General features: G+C 41.5%; 1 protein-coding gene across 20 annotated transcripts in view; it reads right to left on the reverse strand.

Moving 5' to 3' along the window:
* Positions 1–3,573: 3,573 nt before the first annotated feature.
* Positions 3,574–15,983, reverse strand: part of ABLIM1 (actin binding LIM protein 1) — a 224,795-nt gene continuing 212,385 nt past the window's right edge. For 19 of the 20 annotated variants that reach the window (XM_026851367.1, XM_026851357.1, XM_026851362.1 and 16 more), the window contains 3 exons: positions 14,992–15,066; positions 11,900–11,980; positions 10,061–10,672 (listed from right to left, as the gene is read on the reverse strand). In XM_026851367.1, the coding sequence (XP_026707168.1) occupies positions 10,559–10,672; positions 11,900–11,980; positions 14,992–15,066 (270 nt within the window). In that variant the 3' untranslated portion in view covers positions 10,061–10,558. Of the gene's footprint in view, positions 10,673–11,899; positions 11,981–14,991; positions 15,067–15,983 lie in introns of all 20 variants that reach the window. The other variant, XM_026851348.1, reaches the window with a different exon arrangement.

The raw sequence follows: 15,983 nt of genomic DNA on the forward strand, positions 1-15,983 counted from the left end.
TTTGTCTTAGGAAATCACAGCCCAAGGAGAGACTGTGCTGTGCTGTTTTCCTGCTCCCCCTCTCTTCCTTTCCCCCCGAACCCGTGGGCCCCCATCACTACCGTGATTACATCCAGTCTGGGACGTACATTTTAATGTGCCGTGTGTATATAAAAGAGAGCTGGAAACAGTGGCTGTCTGAGACCCACCTGACCTTTGGACATACAGCAAACTTCCTGTTCCAGTGCTGCCGGCTCTTTAATCTCCCAGTCCTTAAAAAATAAAAGTGAGCCCATGTGAAAAAATGCTTTGTAATGGGAACTCCTGGAACAACTTTCCTTTCTCGCCCTCTGACTGAGCCATAGAAAACAGTAAATATCTCTCCCAAGAGTCCTTTCTTACAATAGAAAAATGGCAGGCAAAACTTAAGTTTCATTTCCCAGCCTCAGACTCATCAGCAGACAGGCACAAAAGCTTCAGAAAAATAAAACAGCAAGGGGAAAAAAACACTTTTGTTCATTCAGAGTTTGGGGAGAGTTTTGTTGGAGAACAAGCTTCTTTTGGTGGGGAGCAAGTCACACTTGGGAATTGGATTTCTTTTTTTTTGCAGGAGGAAGTGGTCTTGTGCTATATACTTGACAGCAAATTAGCATTGACATTTGACTTGTTTTGATCTTAGCTATTTACAGTGGTATTATCTGTGTATTTTTGACATGCTGTGAAGATTCCCATTGCCAGATGCCTTGCGATGGCTGTAGGATGCAGTGCATTCCACAGTCATTACTCAGGGGTCATAAACCTCACATTATTTGTGGGGAGGAGGGGAGCAGGGAAAAATGGTCTAACAATTAAAAAAAAAAAAAGAAACCTTGGACTTAGATTTCACTGGGCTTGTGTATTTAACTGGAGGAAAATAAAAAAATGCGCTTAAGCTGGCTGGTGCTGTCATACTGTGGGGCTGACTGGAATGGATCCTTCTGAATTTGCTCTACACATGCAAGAGCATTCACGGTGATAATATTCCCATCCGCTCTGCGCTGGGGAAGGCTGTAACGGAGCAAGTGCTCCCTTACACTGCTGGGGCAGAGATCCCCAGCTGGGGAATTGCTGCTTAGGATGGAGATGCCCAGCTGGGGAATTGCTGCTTAGGACCTCCAGAGTCTGGGTTGGCAGGTCATGTCCTGGAGCTGTGTGAGATTCAGGCAGTGGATTTTCAAGAGTCTGGTTCAAAAGGGAGTCTTTGATTTTTTTGGTTTTCTATGGTTAGGAAACTTTTAAGAAAATTTCGAAGGCCAAATCATAGACTTATGCTTGTGATTTTTTTAAGCACATAGTCTATGCACAGACCTTCCTTACTCCCTAATCACGTGGAGATGCCCACGGAGGCTAACAGGAGATGCTCAGGGAGCACCTAACATGGAAGTGCTTGGGGGCTGCAGGCTGGCAGGTGGGCAATGGGGTCCTGTCCCGCATGAGGAAACATCTCCCCGATGTCTGGTTGTCCAGGGGAAGGGGAAATAAGCAGCACAAAACTTTTTTGAAGAAAGGTCTCTCTTAGACTCAGTGTTTGCCTTTCAGATTAACAGGTAGATATTTGAAAACATCCCTGTGTCTTCCTAACTGTTCTCTGGCTCAGGTTTGCCCAGCTCTCCTCACCAGTAGCCTGCACAGCACCATGTGCTGTCAGCCATGGTTTGCTCACAAAGGGCTACCGTTTCCTAAAAAAACTAAGGTTTCTCAGTGCGGGTCCTAAAAAGAGGATAGAAAGTGGGTTATTATGTCCTCATTCATACCTGCTCTGACAGCTCTGAGGGCTGTGAAGCGGCTGGGCAGGAAATGTCTATAAACATGGAGGAACAGAGGAACAAGGGATACTGGAACACATGTCAATCCACTGAAGTCCATGGGCATACATGCCTGTTGAAAATTAGCCTATTAAATGGTCAAAGCAAGGGTCATCTCTACCCTGTACGTACAAATCATCCAGTTCAGGATTAGGGATCTTCCAGCTAGGCACTGCAGCTCTACAGACAGAAAATACCCTGTGTTTAAATACTCCACTGAAGTGGTGCTTCTGTCCTTCACTGAATCCTATTTTCAGCAGTTACAAGAAATGAATCTGATTTTCTGATTTTTATTTGATTTTGTGCCATCTACAGCAAAAACACAATCTCTGGAGTGAGCCATCCAAAGAAAGGAAGCATCTAATTGACACCAGGTCACTTGGCTGGATTTGCCCAAAGAGGCGTTTCTCTTGTGCAAGGTCCAGCACACATAGGACAAAACCTAGGCATGGCTTGGGAAGTGAATGGGGCAGCTATGAACTCTGCTAAAGGCTAACTTCATGGTGGTGTTCCAATTCCCTATCTCTTGCTCTCCAGGCAGGAACCTGAGCCCCTATCTCATCTGAGACTCAGTCCTTAGATATACTCAGCATAGTACATTGAAGTAAAACCCTTGGGGAACCTCTACCTTTGTTGTGAGAGAAAACCTGCGTAGAGTATCAAGGCAAGGCAGTGATAAGTCTCAGAGGGCTGAGGAGTGGAAGAGAACATGGGGAACATGTTATCTGCAGGGGACAGATCTTGATGCTGCAGGGGCTTTCAGTAGGCTGGAGGACGCTGCACAGGATGTGTGCTGCAGCGCTTCAGTGCCCGAACAGAGGCCGCAGCTCAGACGATCCACAGTCTGAAGCAAGATTCCTTCCCACCCCCTTTGAGGTTTTTTTTAGGATTGATCCCCAGTGGCTTCACTTCAAATAGCACCACCACCCCCCCCCCTGCCTCCCCTTTAACAAACCAGCCCAGAGGCCAATCCCAGAGAGGCTCCAGCTCTGGTTGCTCCAAGTCCCGTAACTGCAGGAGGCTCAAATCGCTTCAGTGATGATGTTTGGCAGGTTATCTGGAGTGGCTTCTTTTCCAGGTGATATCTACATGCAGTAATGAATGAAGTCCCTTGACAAGTCTTTTCTTCTGAGGCAATGACAGGAATTGCTAGATTCCTCTGAGGTGCAAGTGTGCTTAATTCTGCTGCTACTGTGATCTGCTGGAGACCCGGGTGTTCAGCACATTCATAGGTGTTTTACAGCACTATTTCCTTGACTTTGTCACCCATCTTCTACACCCAGACTAAGGCTGGGCAGGTTTAAACTCCAGGTAAGTACGCAAACACCTAATTCTAAATATTAAGACATCTTTTCAAGTCGGGGACTAAAATTTTAGCTGGATTAAGAATGGAAACCATTTAGCCCGTGAAGCTAATATAACAGCGCTGATATAACAACGTGATCTAGTTGATGTCATGGATTTCTCAGTTCCTTTTAAACCACAAATTGACCACACAAAATTAACATGCCTATATGGTTTGTACAAATATCTATATCTAGTGACTGAGTTACAGGAAGTCTTATGTCTATTTTCAAACTTTTTGTCATTATTCCACTGAAGCTGTGTAACTGCTTATCTGTCTTTCTCTGATCATTCATATCGCACCTCTTTCTTGAAAGCATACCCTGTTTTGTAGGAGGACTTTGATATAACTGCAAGATGAAAAAAAAAAAAAAGGCAAATAAATGAGGCAACATGAATCCAGCAATTAAGAATAAAGCTCCAAACTTTATTCATTGACTTGAGTACAACAGTGATGCAGATTACAGTGGCACAGGAGTGCAGTATGTGCTGTTTGCAGTATGACAGTGGAAACACTAATTGTACAGAACAGCAACCCAGCTCAACTTTTCTTTATGCATACAAGCAGACTTACTCTACAGACAAGACATTGATTCACTCTTACAGAGACTCAGAAAGAGAGCTGTCTCACAGACGAATGGAAACACAGGGGCACCTCCCCAAAAGGCTGGTTTGTAACATGTGAAGGGAGGAGAAAAGAAAAAAAAATCCTATTGCCAAAATCTACTGATTTAAAGGAACATACATCTTTGAAAAATAAGTTTCGGCTTCCAAAGCTTAAAAAAAAAAAATCCCAGCTGTAAGGCCCCCTTACAGGAAGAGTTGTCAGCAACGACCAAGCTGCACTGCTTGGACAGGACTGGTTAGTAATGACATACAGAGCTCGTTGCTGCGGGCATACACATCAGTCAGAGACTTTCCTGGGCAAGCCAGCTGAGAAAGAGCCTGCTCCAAAGTGTGCGGATGTCAGTGAGAGGCTCCACTGATTTCAGTGGTTTTGCATCTGGAGGGAAGTGCTTTCTGAAGGGTGTTCAGTGACAAAAGCCCAGGCAAGTGTCCAGTGGGACCTGTCAAAGCACCTAAGGGAGCTAGAGACTCAGCCTGGTAAGGCACCGCTGGAATTCCCATAGCTGCTTCTGCTGCTTGAAATGCTCCATTTCCTAATGCCTAGGAGCAAGGTCCTGTGGGTCTCAGCTTTGCAAGTCCTAGGAGCAACATTTGTATTAACTGTGATGATCCTGACAAAACAGGTCATGTTTGCCTTCAGCCATCTCTTTTTACCTCAGAAGAAAGACCGCAATCATGTGGAAATACTACCTCTTCACATGGACAAGCATTTTTTAGGAAATCATTAGCAGAAATCTATTTCCCTGTTAGAAGCCCTTTGGGCAACAAATAATTTATTTTGCATACAGGCAAACAACATTAATGGCCAATTACATTCCCACTTCCTGCACTGATGCTTACATTAAAATTAATAATGCTAATTCTCTCCCTGCCAAATGCAGGCATCACACGGCTCCTGCCAGCAGAGTTGTCTGACTAAAAACTCTGTATCTTTGCATTGTGATAGATTTTTTTTTGTTCCTTATTTTATTAAGCATAAAAAAGGTGTGTGGGAGAAACCACAAGGCAAAAACTCACCAGCCAGAGCAGTCCTGCAACCCACAGTAATAAGGGTGTTTCTACATTAAAAGAGAAAGGCCCATTGTACTACTATCACAGTGCTCAGTAGCTCTCTCTAGCTCTTCATTACATAGCAATGGGGTAAAAACATACCACATATTGTCAAGAGCAGCCCTTGCTATGTGTCTACCCTGAAGACTACGCTGGACTCTAGCAGGTGTGTTGACAGGGCCAAAAAGTTTGGAAGGGCACGAACTGGACAGTGACGTGGGGCTAACTGAACGGGGAAGGGGGCTGTGGAGGCCAGCCCTAAGTGCCTCTCTGACATGGAAAGATGAGTAGCATTTCAGGACAGGTTAGTTGATATTCTTGTTTCCTGCACGTGTTTTATTGCATCATCATTATTACTGACTGCTATTTTTCACTGCCATAGGTAACTTCCAGGACATGGACATCCTCCTCCACAAATACATTCTGAAGGAAAGCAATGAATCAGGGTGGGGGAGAAAGGCCAGTTTCTGTTTAGTCTGCTCAACAAGGCTATGGCCCAAATATGCCAAGACCTCCTCCTAAGTCAGGATGAGCCAAGATAAGTCACTCCAAGAGCAGTTGAGGGGATGTTCATATTTTTTACCATTTTGGGGATTATTTTTTCTGTCACTTGTTGAACAGCTTCATACCATGAACTTCAATGTATAAGCTTATGAACTTCAGCTCATAAATTATGGGCTCCAAAAGACTTCCCTACAGTTTGAAATAGGTACCACAGGCTCATGCCTGTGTTTTCTTCTAATTCTGCTGAACAGCACCTTGACAAACCTTGGAGAAATCAAGATTATGACAGCCCTCCTCCTTCCCAGAACTTAACCCTTCTCCATTCATTGATATTACCTGAAACATGGTTTGCAGAAAGGGATTTCACTTCAAAATGTGTCTAATTTCAGTGTATCAAACTTTTACAAAAGAGATTCCTAATGACCTCCCTGGAACAGCGAGACATAGGAACTACACAGATGAGAAAGGATTTCCAAATTGCAACAGGGAAAGGGCAGCAAGCACTTCGGTGCTAGGCCCACAGATTTAGGACTATAGGACTTCGTAAGGAGAGGTGACATCTGTCTTAACTGCACTAAAAAAAGTGCTGTAAAACAGTAAAAGCACTACTGGAGCCACAGGGCTATCCTGTCCCACATACAGCTATTATAGTACTCCTAGTCTAACCCTTCACAGCACACTGCAGCTATGTCCACAATGCATCACAAACCATATATAATGAAAAGTTACTAACCAAACCGAAAACAAGTATGTTTCTGAGATGCCTCTAAAACCTGTCTTAAGTGATACCAGCATGAGATGATAACAAACAACGACAACAACAAAAAAGAGATTCTGAGAGCGAACTTCACAAGAACTTACTCTTCCAGTTGTAGAGAAAGCTTAGTAGGTTTGGGATAGGATACTGGCAGAGTTGAGATGCTACATTCGGCTTCCTGAACTGAGGCCACAATAGATCACATTGCTTCATTGAGAAATAGCGGACAGTTTAGTCATTTCCAAAACTGCTCTTCAAGTTGGCTTAATTCTGCTATCTTCAGAGATGATGAACAACACATTTATTTCAACATTATGTATTTCAACCTCTGACTCACAGTAGGCTGGAGCTTACACTAAGTTAAGGCACGGGTATAGACAGTATGGCCAGCTGTTCCCACTGTAACACAGAACAGTTCTCTACTTGTTCATATGGAAATAATCAGACCAGTATCTGAAAAGGGCATAAAACCCAGTAAGCCAAACCTCTGGGTTCTCCATTAATATGAAGACTACTGCACAGGGTACTACCCTTCCACCTAAGCTCTGCCAGGGATGGGTGGTTCACATATGCCTGAGGAGGCCTTTTAAATGATATCACATGGGGCTGACCTGGCACTTCCGTGATTTGGGAAGCTGACCCTGCCTTTTGCACACTCTTGTACATCACAGGTATCCACAAGCCCCTCAGATATAAGCCCATATGCAAGTGACAACCTTCATAACTTAATGACTTCTATCTATTCAACACTACACACTATAAATCCCAGGTTAACTACTCACATAATACCTCAACTCCAAATGGGGAGTGTGCGTGCTACAGGGGGCCCGTGTTTGAAAACCTGCATGTGTACATAATCCCATTTCACACGTGTGGTTATTTTGCTATGTTTTAACAGGTCTCTGCTCTTACATCACTCCCAAAGCTGAAAAGGGGAAAAACAAAACAAAAGCAATTAGTTTTCAGTCCTCTTGGCAATGATGTTCTGTTGATGTTCTGTTGACAGCACTAAGTTTGATGGGACTTTATCAGAAGCTCAAACACTTTGCAGGAGACAGAAGAACGTTAGCATGTAACTTAAGGCATATTCATAGAACCACAGAATGGCGTGGGTTGGAAGGGACCTTTAAATAGTCCAACCTCTGGCATGGCTCAAGGGAATACTGAAGAGGGGAATTACAAAGAACTGCCCAAGAAAATGCTACTTGATTGATACTAGGAAAATAATTCATTGCTCACAAGGAAAATTCTCCCTGGGGCTATATTTCTGTTCTTATTAGGTGGGAAGACCAGATGAAAGAACAGAAAATGTTGTGGTGACTACTGCTAACAGCCCACTGCAGAAAACAAGCACACACCCTGCGGCTGGCTGCAGCATCGTTTTTATGTAGAGGCGATCTCTTGGGGTACATCTACATGTAGGTGGTTGGGATAGTTAAGGGAAATTAACTATAGGCATGAAATGGAAGCTTAGGAAACCCTTCATGTTCTCAATCAAAAATAAAGCAGTATTAAGTCAAGTGCAGGGGGCTGTGAACTGACTGACTATGCTCCACACCAGTGAGATGTGAACTAGCAGTGGCCCAAAAATCAAGTGAGAGATTAATTATTTCTGCAGCATCTAAGCTGGCTTCTCTTCATTCCTCCCCAAGCTCCAATTGCAGTTTTAAATTCTCAGTTGATGAGGCAGATACAAATGACCCTGTCATCCTTCACAGGCTTGGAGGCTGGGTTCTCTTTTTATAATTTTTTTTTTTTTTTTTTTTTTTTTTTTGAGAGGAAACAAGCTTGTTTAGCCATTTCTGAAATGACTGGGTAGCCTATGCTGTGAGAAGTTCAGTAATAATCTAGAGATGCAAATATATAATCTAGACAGCAAAATGCAGACTGGCAGCTCACAACCTTGAGAGAGCAAGTCTTCAGATCAAAAAGGTTTACTGTCATTGTGACTTGGGCTAAAAGACCCATATTGCCTACTGTATTTGAGAGGCAGCAGCACAGTACTGTTTAAAGGATGTGGCCTGACAAAATTTGGAGAATTTTAATACTTTAAATGCGTTAAAACTCAGATGTTGATCTCAAAGTTAAGCTACACCTTGCAAGTGACAAACACTGAATTTCTGAGACTCCAGCACTCAAAAAGCCTGTGACTGTAAAACACTGCTGTTCTTTCAGCAGTGATTTGGTTTCAGCAGTCACTCAGAAATGCATCTCAAACTGCCAGTGCCCCTATAACATTCCCATCTACTTTTTGGTGTTCCTCTAAAACCCTTTCAGGTGCTTGTTCTGAAAAATGAAGTAAAACATGTTGAACTGATCCTTGCTGCAATCTCAGTAACGTCCAGAGTTTACTCACAACTCTGTGTGTCACAGTGTTCGCTGAGGACTTCTATTCAGTGCGGACTGTGATGCCAGATCTGCATGGTAGCACAATCTTCAGCTTGTCCCATTCCCTTAGCTCTAGGGTCGAGGAGCAGGTGCTGACCCCTTCTATCTGTCTTGCCTATAATGAATCTTCAACTAGAATTTTATCAAAGGAACCAGTCATCTGTTGCAACAGGACTTCCTAAACCAGCAAAGAAGAGGCAGGATTTGGGCCGTCCTGCGCATTTCATGGTGAAATGCCATTTGGTGATACAGAGAACTCAACACAGAGATACTGAATCTCACAACTACACAGGACTGTTTCCCCTTCCCGACTTCCAGATTTTAACACCTATGTCTCATATAACAGAAAATACAAAGGTTCTGATGTCTCCAGTGCCAAAAGTTTCTGCATTAAAAATGAAACCTTGATATTTTGACAGACACAGAACCTAAATGACCCTCTCCTGTATCAGGAGGTGGGCTCATTAGTGCAGTATGCATTGGCAGTTAAGCACCAAGGAAGAGAAAAAGCTGACCTTGCAGCCACAATGCATTCGTTCAATTACTTTGGTGCTCACGTCCTCCTCTGTATAGGACTTGCCCAGAAGCAGTTAAGTTATATACAGGCAGTTTTTTAAGCTGCAGCATATTGGAAGAAGACTGAAAGCAATACGGAGTTCAATGCAGCTCAGAAACTGTCTTGCATGATTACTCTGCCTTCAAAAACCAAGTCAGGCACAAAGGGAAATAAGAATAACCAAGGCTTGAGCTTTGATGCTTCAAGAGAGGAAAAAAAATTCTGTGCCCTCTTTTCCAAGCACAAGTGAAAAACTACATTAACTAAAGAGAGTGCTTGGCCCCATGCACTGTGCCATATTGACAACAGCAACTGCAATTTAATCAAAAAGCCTGTATTGGCAGAGCATGGCACCTTGATGGTACCTTTTAATTCATAGACAATCCTCCCTAAGAGGGATGAATTTGCGTGTTAGCTTGCAGAGAACCATCTTCCCTGCCGATGTAAAATCCTACAACTCCACTGCAGTCTGACGAGCTGCACTAGTAATTACTAGCAGGGAGTCTGTCCCGTTATCTCTGGATGCGAACCAGGGCACACTTAAAAACCCCCACATTTTCTCACTCTGTCACTCCCACCCCCATCCACCCATCTCCTGGACTAAATTACAAGAAAACTGACTCTTCTCCATCATTCCCATTACTTAAGTGATCTTAAATTATTCAAAGGACTGGTTAAGCTCCAGCCTTATTAATTCAAGCAGAAAGTGTGGAAGAGGGAAGACTGACAACAGACACAGCAATTCAATTCCTATATCCTAGCAAATATATACAAGTACAAGGAGTCCATTTTCCAAAAATTCCACTGGTATCAAGTGAGCAGAGTGCCCACCTTTGCAAATTGTGTCACACGAAGAAGATGCCATTTCAAAAGAGTGCCAGTTAACGAACAGATGTGTGAAAGACTTAATGTGACCATGTGAATAAGTTACAAAGGGCCTCTCCTTCACTACAGAGCATCTGTCTATCTTCCTTTCCATATATATACACATATATACACATACATACACGCACACACATAGATAGATGGATAGATATAAATACATGTGCGCACACACGCAAACACGCATACATATATATATATTTTTATATATATATATATATATATATATATATATATTCTTTTCCAGTTCTTGGAGTGGTTACAACTACTTTAGTCTACAAGGCATCCTAAGGGCACTTCCTGGCTCTAGCAAAAAGTCCATCATGTTGTGGAGAAAAGTAAAGGGAATATCGTTGAGGGAGAAGAACAGAACAGTTTCCTATCTTGTATAATATCATGTAACAGGTTGACACCTCTGAAAACTATCGCTGTTGTTTCATGTCTGAGCTTAGATAATTTCTCCCTATGTTCCAGGAGGGCAGATGTTCATCTTGTTCAATTGCTGTGTACAGAGGTGCCACTATGTGATTTTCCCTTTTTGGTGGATAAGTTGTTGCTTCCAAATAGTTAGGACTGTATGACACAATATCCTATGCAACATTTTTTGTTGGTTTGTTTAAAGGGAGATTAAAAGAGTTTTGCTTTTTTCTTCATGTCGTTGCGTCTCCAGAGAGGTAACTTGTCAAACTCCTGTATCGTCATGCCAAATATTTCTTGAAAAACTTCAGGTGCTAAGTGACGCTTTACAAAAAAAAAAAAAAAAGAGGGGAAAAAGAGGAGAAAAAGCAATGGTCAGTCAAAGCCAAAGAGACACAACAGGAGACAGGAGTGCCTTATGGATTTCACGTCACTGTGTAAGAGCCATTGCAGAAAATAATAACGCTTTTGCAATACACATATCCAAGTCCTCATGAATTCAGGTTTACAAAGGAAATCAAGAGAACTGTTTCAGTTGCTTAATAAGCAAGAGACAGAAAAATTATTTGTCTGAAGTCTCCCAACAAGCAGCAATAGATCAGAGAACAAAACTAGCTCCTGCATGCCCTGGGCCCAGGCTTTAGAAGCTGAAAGTGGGTTTCAGGAGAGCTTTGCAGAAGGGCTACAGGTTGACACATTATGTTCGAAGTTCTGAGAAGGAAAATGTCTGGCCAGACTCATTGTCCAGCACATTTCTCTGCTGCCAGTGAAACATATTTTGGTGATATCTTGTGCTCAAGTTACTTCTAGTTCAGCCACTTTAGGGTGCACTGGATGAGGAAAAGTGTCTCCCTGTGGCACTAATGTAACATAGTGTTGAATTCTCATTAGTGATAACATATCTACTAGTCTAAAAATGTGCATAAACGGTTACTTAACCAAACTTTTGTCAGCTCTTCCATTCATCTCCACAGAAGATTAACTAACTACAAACAGCTTAAAATCCTCAGCCTTCCACTGGGCTGCTTGTCTTTCTAATCCACAAAGTTGTAAACAATTTTTATTTGTTGGCAAAGATTTAAATTCTCATATTTTTGGATATCAGCCAGTCTAACTAACTCACAGGACTCATGGGGGAGTTAAAGAAAGCTAGACTTTTCATCCCCAACAATGGCTGACACTGACTCTTAGCTAAGAGATGATCCAAGATCAAAGTATTGCTCCATTCCAATATGGATCCTATGGCTACAAAACACTGCACCAATTTGGGGCTTTTTACCAATTTACAAGTATATAATTAATTGCTTGAAAACATAAAGGGGTTGTGGGAAGCTCAGTCCAAGAGCAGGGAGACAGAGATGTGGGACTCCTGGCTCAGCACTGTTCATGGAGATGCAGCTTCTTCCTCCCTGTCTGACTCCTCTTTCCCTGCTTAGTGATGAGAAATCTTCCCAGGCTAACAAGGACCCACACTTCAGTGTTTGAGCTCTCAAGTGTGCAACAACAAACAACTTCAGCAGGAAAGAGCATTTAGGAACTTGCTTCTCTTACCTCAAGCCTGGTTCTGTCTACATCTTTTAGTATTTTATTTCGCCCTCTGTTGGTCACCATGAGCATTTCATATGGAAAAATCTGTTAACAATGTATAAAAGGGGGAAAAAAGAGATGTATTTATATTCTAAAGCAGAAAGAACAGAATGTGTCTCATTTTCATAACCACACAAACATTTTTTTTCCTTGTCAAAGAAAATGACAGCTTTTTTTTCCCTTTTCTTTTTCTTCTAAAGTTGCATGAAAGACAAGACAATCTGGACATCATAAGAACTTATTTAGTATCAAACTGCCTCATATAGTGTAGAGCCACTACATATTTGCCCACCCTACTGATTTTTATGGTCCATATAATACATCAGCTGGCTTTGGTGAGACAGAGTCCTCTTTAGTCAATATACTCTCTCATCCATCAATGTATAAGTTTATTAAGGTAAATGTATTTGTCACTCATTGGTCTATCTGATATGGTTGCTGAAGCGTGGACAGCTCTAAGGAAACAGACAATTAAAAGATGAAACAGATGAAAGTACATAAAATAAAAGCAGCAACTCTGAATAAGCAAGATATTGATTCATGAGGACTGCTGCATTCAACAGAACTCATCACATGATTTTCTTCACCTTTTTGGACAGCTGAGGCATTTAAACAACCACCCACTGTCCTTGGGCTGTGCCATACATACATGGATCAAAGGAAATACTTTTGCAGACAGTTATCTTACGCACCTTCACCTGCTTCAGAAGAGTATGTGTCCAGCACACCTCCCATTAACATTTCCCTTGCTTTCCCTTTGCATTGCAAAGAATGTCCAGAATTTACAAATATTAGTAACTGGCCAATAATCAATTCTTGAATGCATAAATTATATTACTTTTCTTTTATGTGTACAGTCTCTTTGAAGTAAAATGTTTACTGTCAGTCAGTCTCAAATCAGTCTAGTCTAACAGAAACAATGCTGCTTAGAAAGGATTTCAGAAAACCATGTGCCTTAAAATCAGTTTCTGGAATCTTCCCTGGCAAATAAAACTCAGTTTTAGAACATTTTTCCTTTAGGAGACACTTCCATAAATGTCTGGAATGACTTAGGAGAGCTGATGTTCCATCAGACAGAGCCTCTCCATAGCTCTTCTCGTTGCATGTCTCTGCCGAGTAGGAAAACAGCATTCCCAGTGGGGTCTTTGTCCAACCCCTACTGAAGTCAATGAAGTTTTTCTGCAGATTTCAGTGGCAATTGACTCAGCCTTTACTGTTATTTATGGGTCTTGTTTTACTTGCCCACTGGGAACAAGAGTGAGACCACCAAACTCTCCCAGAGAGATAGCTGAGCTATTATCAAATGCTATTAATTCAATTATTTTAACATCAGACAAAATTCAACCTAATCAACTTTTGTGCCATACTAGGCAATTAAGTTCATTTCATTGTCAACAATTAACCCAATGAACTTTTCAGAAATATAATAAATAAGATTCAGGCATCAATGAACACACCACTGAGTTTATTATAAGTAATAATAATTTAAATAATGTGTGCTTACATACCAATTGTAAGATACGATTTTCAGGAGATTCTGACATTGTCACAATTATACAATTAAGTCTATACTTTGAATTACAATGTTTATGTTTGATACTGGAAATGGCTACCATGTACAGCATTATAGGAAAGGAAAATGTAACTTTTCATATTTAAACAGGCAGAGTTTAAATAAAGATCTATGATCATAAGTACATTTTATATTTAGATATTCACAACAAGGCATGTCTTAATCTGGGGTAGCAGGATGCACAAATTCTGTCCTTTCTGCAGAATCATTTGGTAAGATTTGGTGATTCTTAAGTTTGCTAATTTTCACTTTTCATATGTTTTGTGCTCATTTTGAGTTGGTTTCTTTTACTTTATCAGGGTTAAGTCAGTGTTGAACCACTGACATGAATAAAAATACTGCCAGTTCACACAGGCTGGCATCACCTTTATAAACATCAATAGAAAGTGACCTATTATCTAATGAAAATTCCCATAAATTTTACCACTAATAATACTGACAGAATTTGTCACCCAAAATAACATTCCAAATCACTGGGTGCATCAACAGCAGTGGTGGCTGTAAGAATTTCTATTGCACTGAAAGAGAAGTTATTTGGAATAAAAAGTAGGATCTCAGGAGCTGGGGATGCTTCCAATGTCTTATTTATATAATATATAAAAACATTTGTTAATATACATTACACTGGGGTCTCAGCTTATAAAGCTAGGGTTATTGCCTTGTACAGTTTGTCTGGAGGAGACTCGGAAGCACAAGTAGTAATCTGGTTTGCAAAACAAGCTCCTCAACTGCAGAAATGCTGATCCTTGTAACTTTGGCAAAATCATGATTTCTTGGAAGGTTCACCAGCAATAGAGAAAGTTACAAGATTTGAAACCCAGCCCTGTTTGAATCCCCTCTATACCTTATGTTAATTTTTTACTCAGACTTCTCTAAATATAGCTGCAAAAACATTTTAATTTATATCTTATATTCAGCTGACATTACCTCTTTCTCCAATATATCTCCTGAAAAATTTCTTTTATAGGGAATTCAACATCACTGAAAGGTGTCAGGCTAACAGTGCTGTGAGCTAAAGAACAGATCCAGACAGACCTGTAGGTGTCTAACTTACAATTTTAAACAAAGATCCATGTATTTCATTGATTTATAAATTAGTTCAGCCTCAAAAGTGAGCCACAATATACTGTGTCACTTTTCCAACCTGACAGATCTGAGACTTTCCCATTGAGTTTGGCCTGCTGTTTTGGTTAGTGGAAGCTTGACAGAAAACTAGCTACTGAGCAGCTTCAGTGTCTTCTTTTTGTCTCTAGAAAAGCCTCCTTCACCCAAGAAGCACACCTGAGCTGCCCTAAGCCTGCCTGAGTACTAACACCTGTAACAGGCTAAGTCCAGAACAAAGGGAGAGGTTTGGAACATAAGGAACAAGGACTGAGGTGAGGTAAAGAAAAACAAAGGAACTAACACATTTCCCATATTTTATCTGCATTTGACAGTCAAATCTTCACAGTCTTGAAGGAAAGTGAATAACATCTGCACTTGCCTTTGGCTCCAACATGTTAGGCATAGATACTCCTCTGTCCATTCTCATCCCGGGGACATGACCATCCGGAAGGGACTGCATCAGATACAGGTATACATCAGACACACAGGTTACACACACAGAGGGTAAAGGCACGCAAGCAGTGGTGAAAACAAAGGTGAATTTGCCCTGAGACTTCCTTCAAGTCTTAATATTTAGTCTTATCATACAGATCATTGCCATGGCTGTTTACTACTACACTGAGGCATGCAGAGAGATCCTTCAGTCCTCTCTGCCACCACAGCCTTCTGTCACTGCTAAGGCTGGCGACAGCTCCCCACTGAGCCAACCAACACCACTTCCCAGGTGGATCTGGGGGTCCCAAGAGAGTGGTGGGCCCTTTCTCACTGTATGTATTTTGAGCACAGTACATGGACAACTTCTGTCTCCTCTCATAATCTTATTCTCTTTCCAGTCATCATGATTTTGATACACTATTAATACAATTATCCAAGTAATTAAACCCTTTCTTAAATTGCCTTTTCCTATTGCAATTGTGCTGAGGAGCCAGCCAGACTAAAACCATTCTGGAAAAATCCCCACAGACAGTATTTGGAGCAAAAAGGTTTATATTTGCAAGCACACCTCTTAGAGGCTCATTTGTGATGGCAGCACTGTATAAAACTGTTAATCAGCCATCTTGTCTGGAGAGCAAATTCTAGGGTAAAAGTGAGGAGTTCAAGGCTCCTGGTGTGGGGGAAAATTGCCTCCAGAAGACACTTTTTATATGTCTCTGGGATTGGTACTAGAGAGGCTGGAAATAAATCCACCCTCAATTGTCCAGAGAGGACTATTACAGAAAACTCATATAAGGACAGTGGATTTTACAGAGCAAGTCACAGAACTGGTGTGAGCTGTCTCAACCCAGCTCTGGTAAGGTAACAAGGAGGATCTGAGGCTGTGCCTGGGTTTTGTTGGTAAGAATCTACATTGTTGATTATGCTTAAACATGC

Source organism: Athene cunicularia (genome assembly GCF_003259725.1).
Source record: "Athene cunicularia isolate RWA chromosome 6 unlocalized genomic scaffold, athCun1 chr6_part1, whole genome shotgun sequence".
Classification (NCBI taxonomy): domain Eukaryota; kingdom Metazoa; phylum Chordata; class Aves; order Strigiformes; family Strigidae; genus Athene; species Athene cunicularia.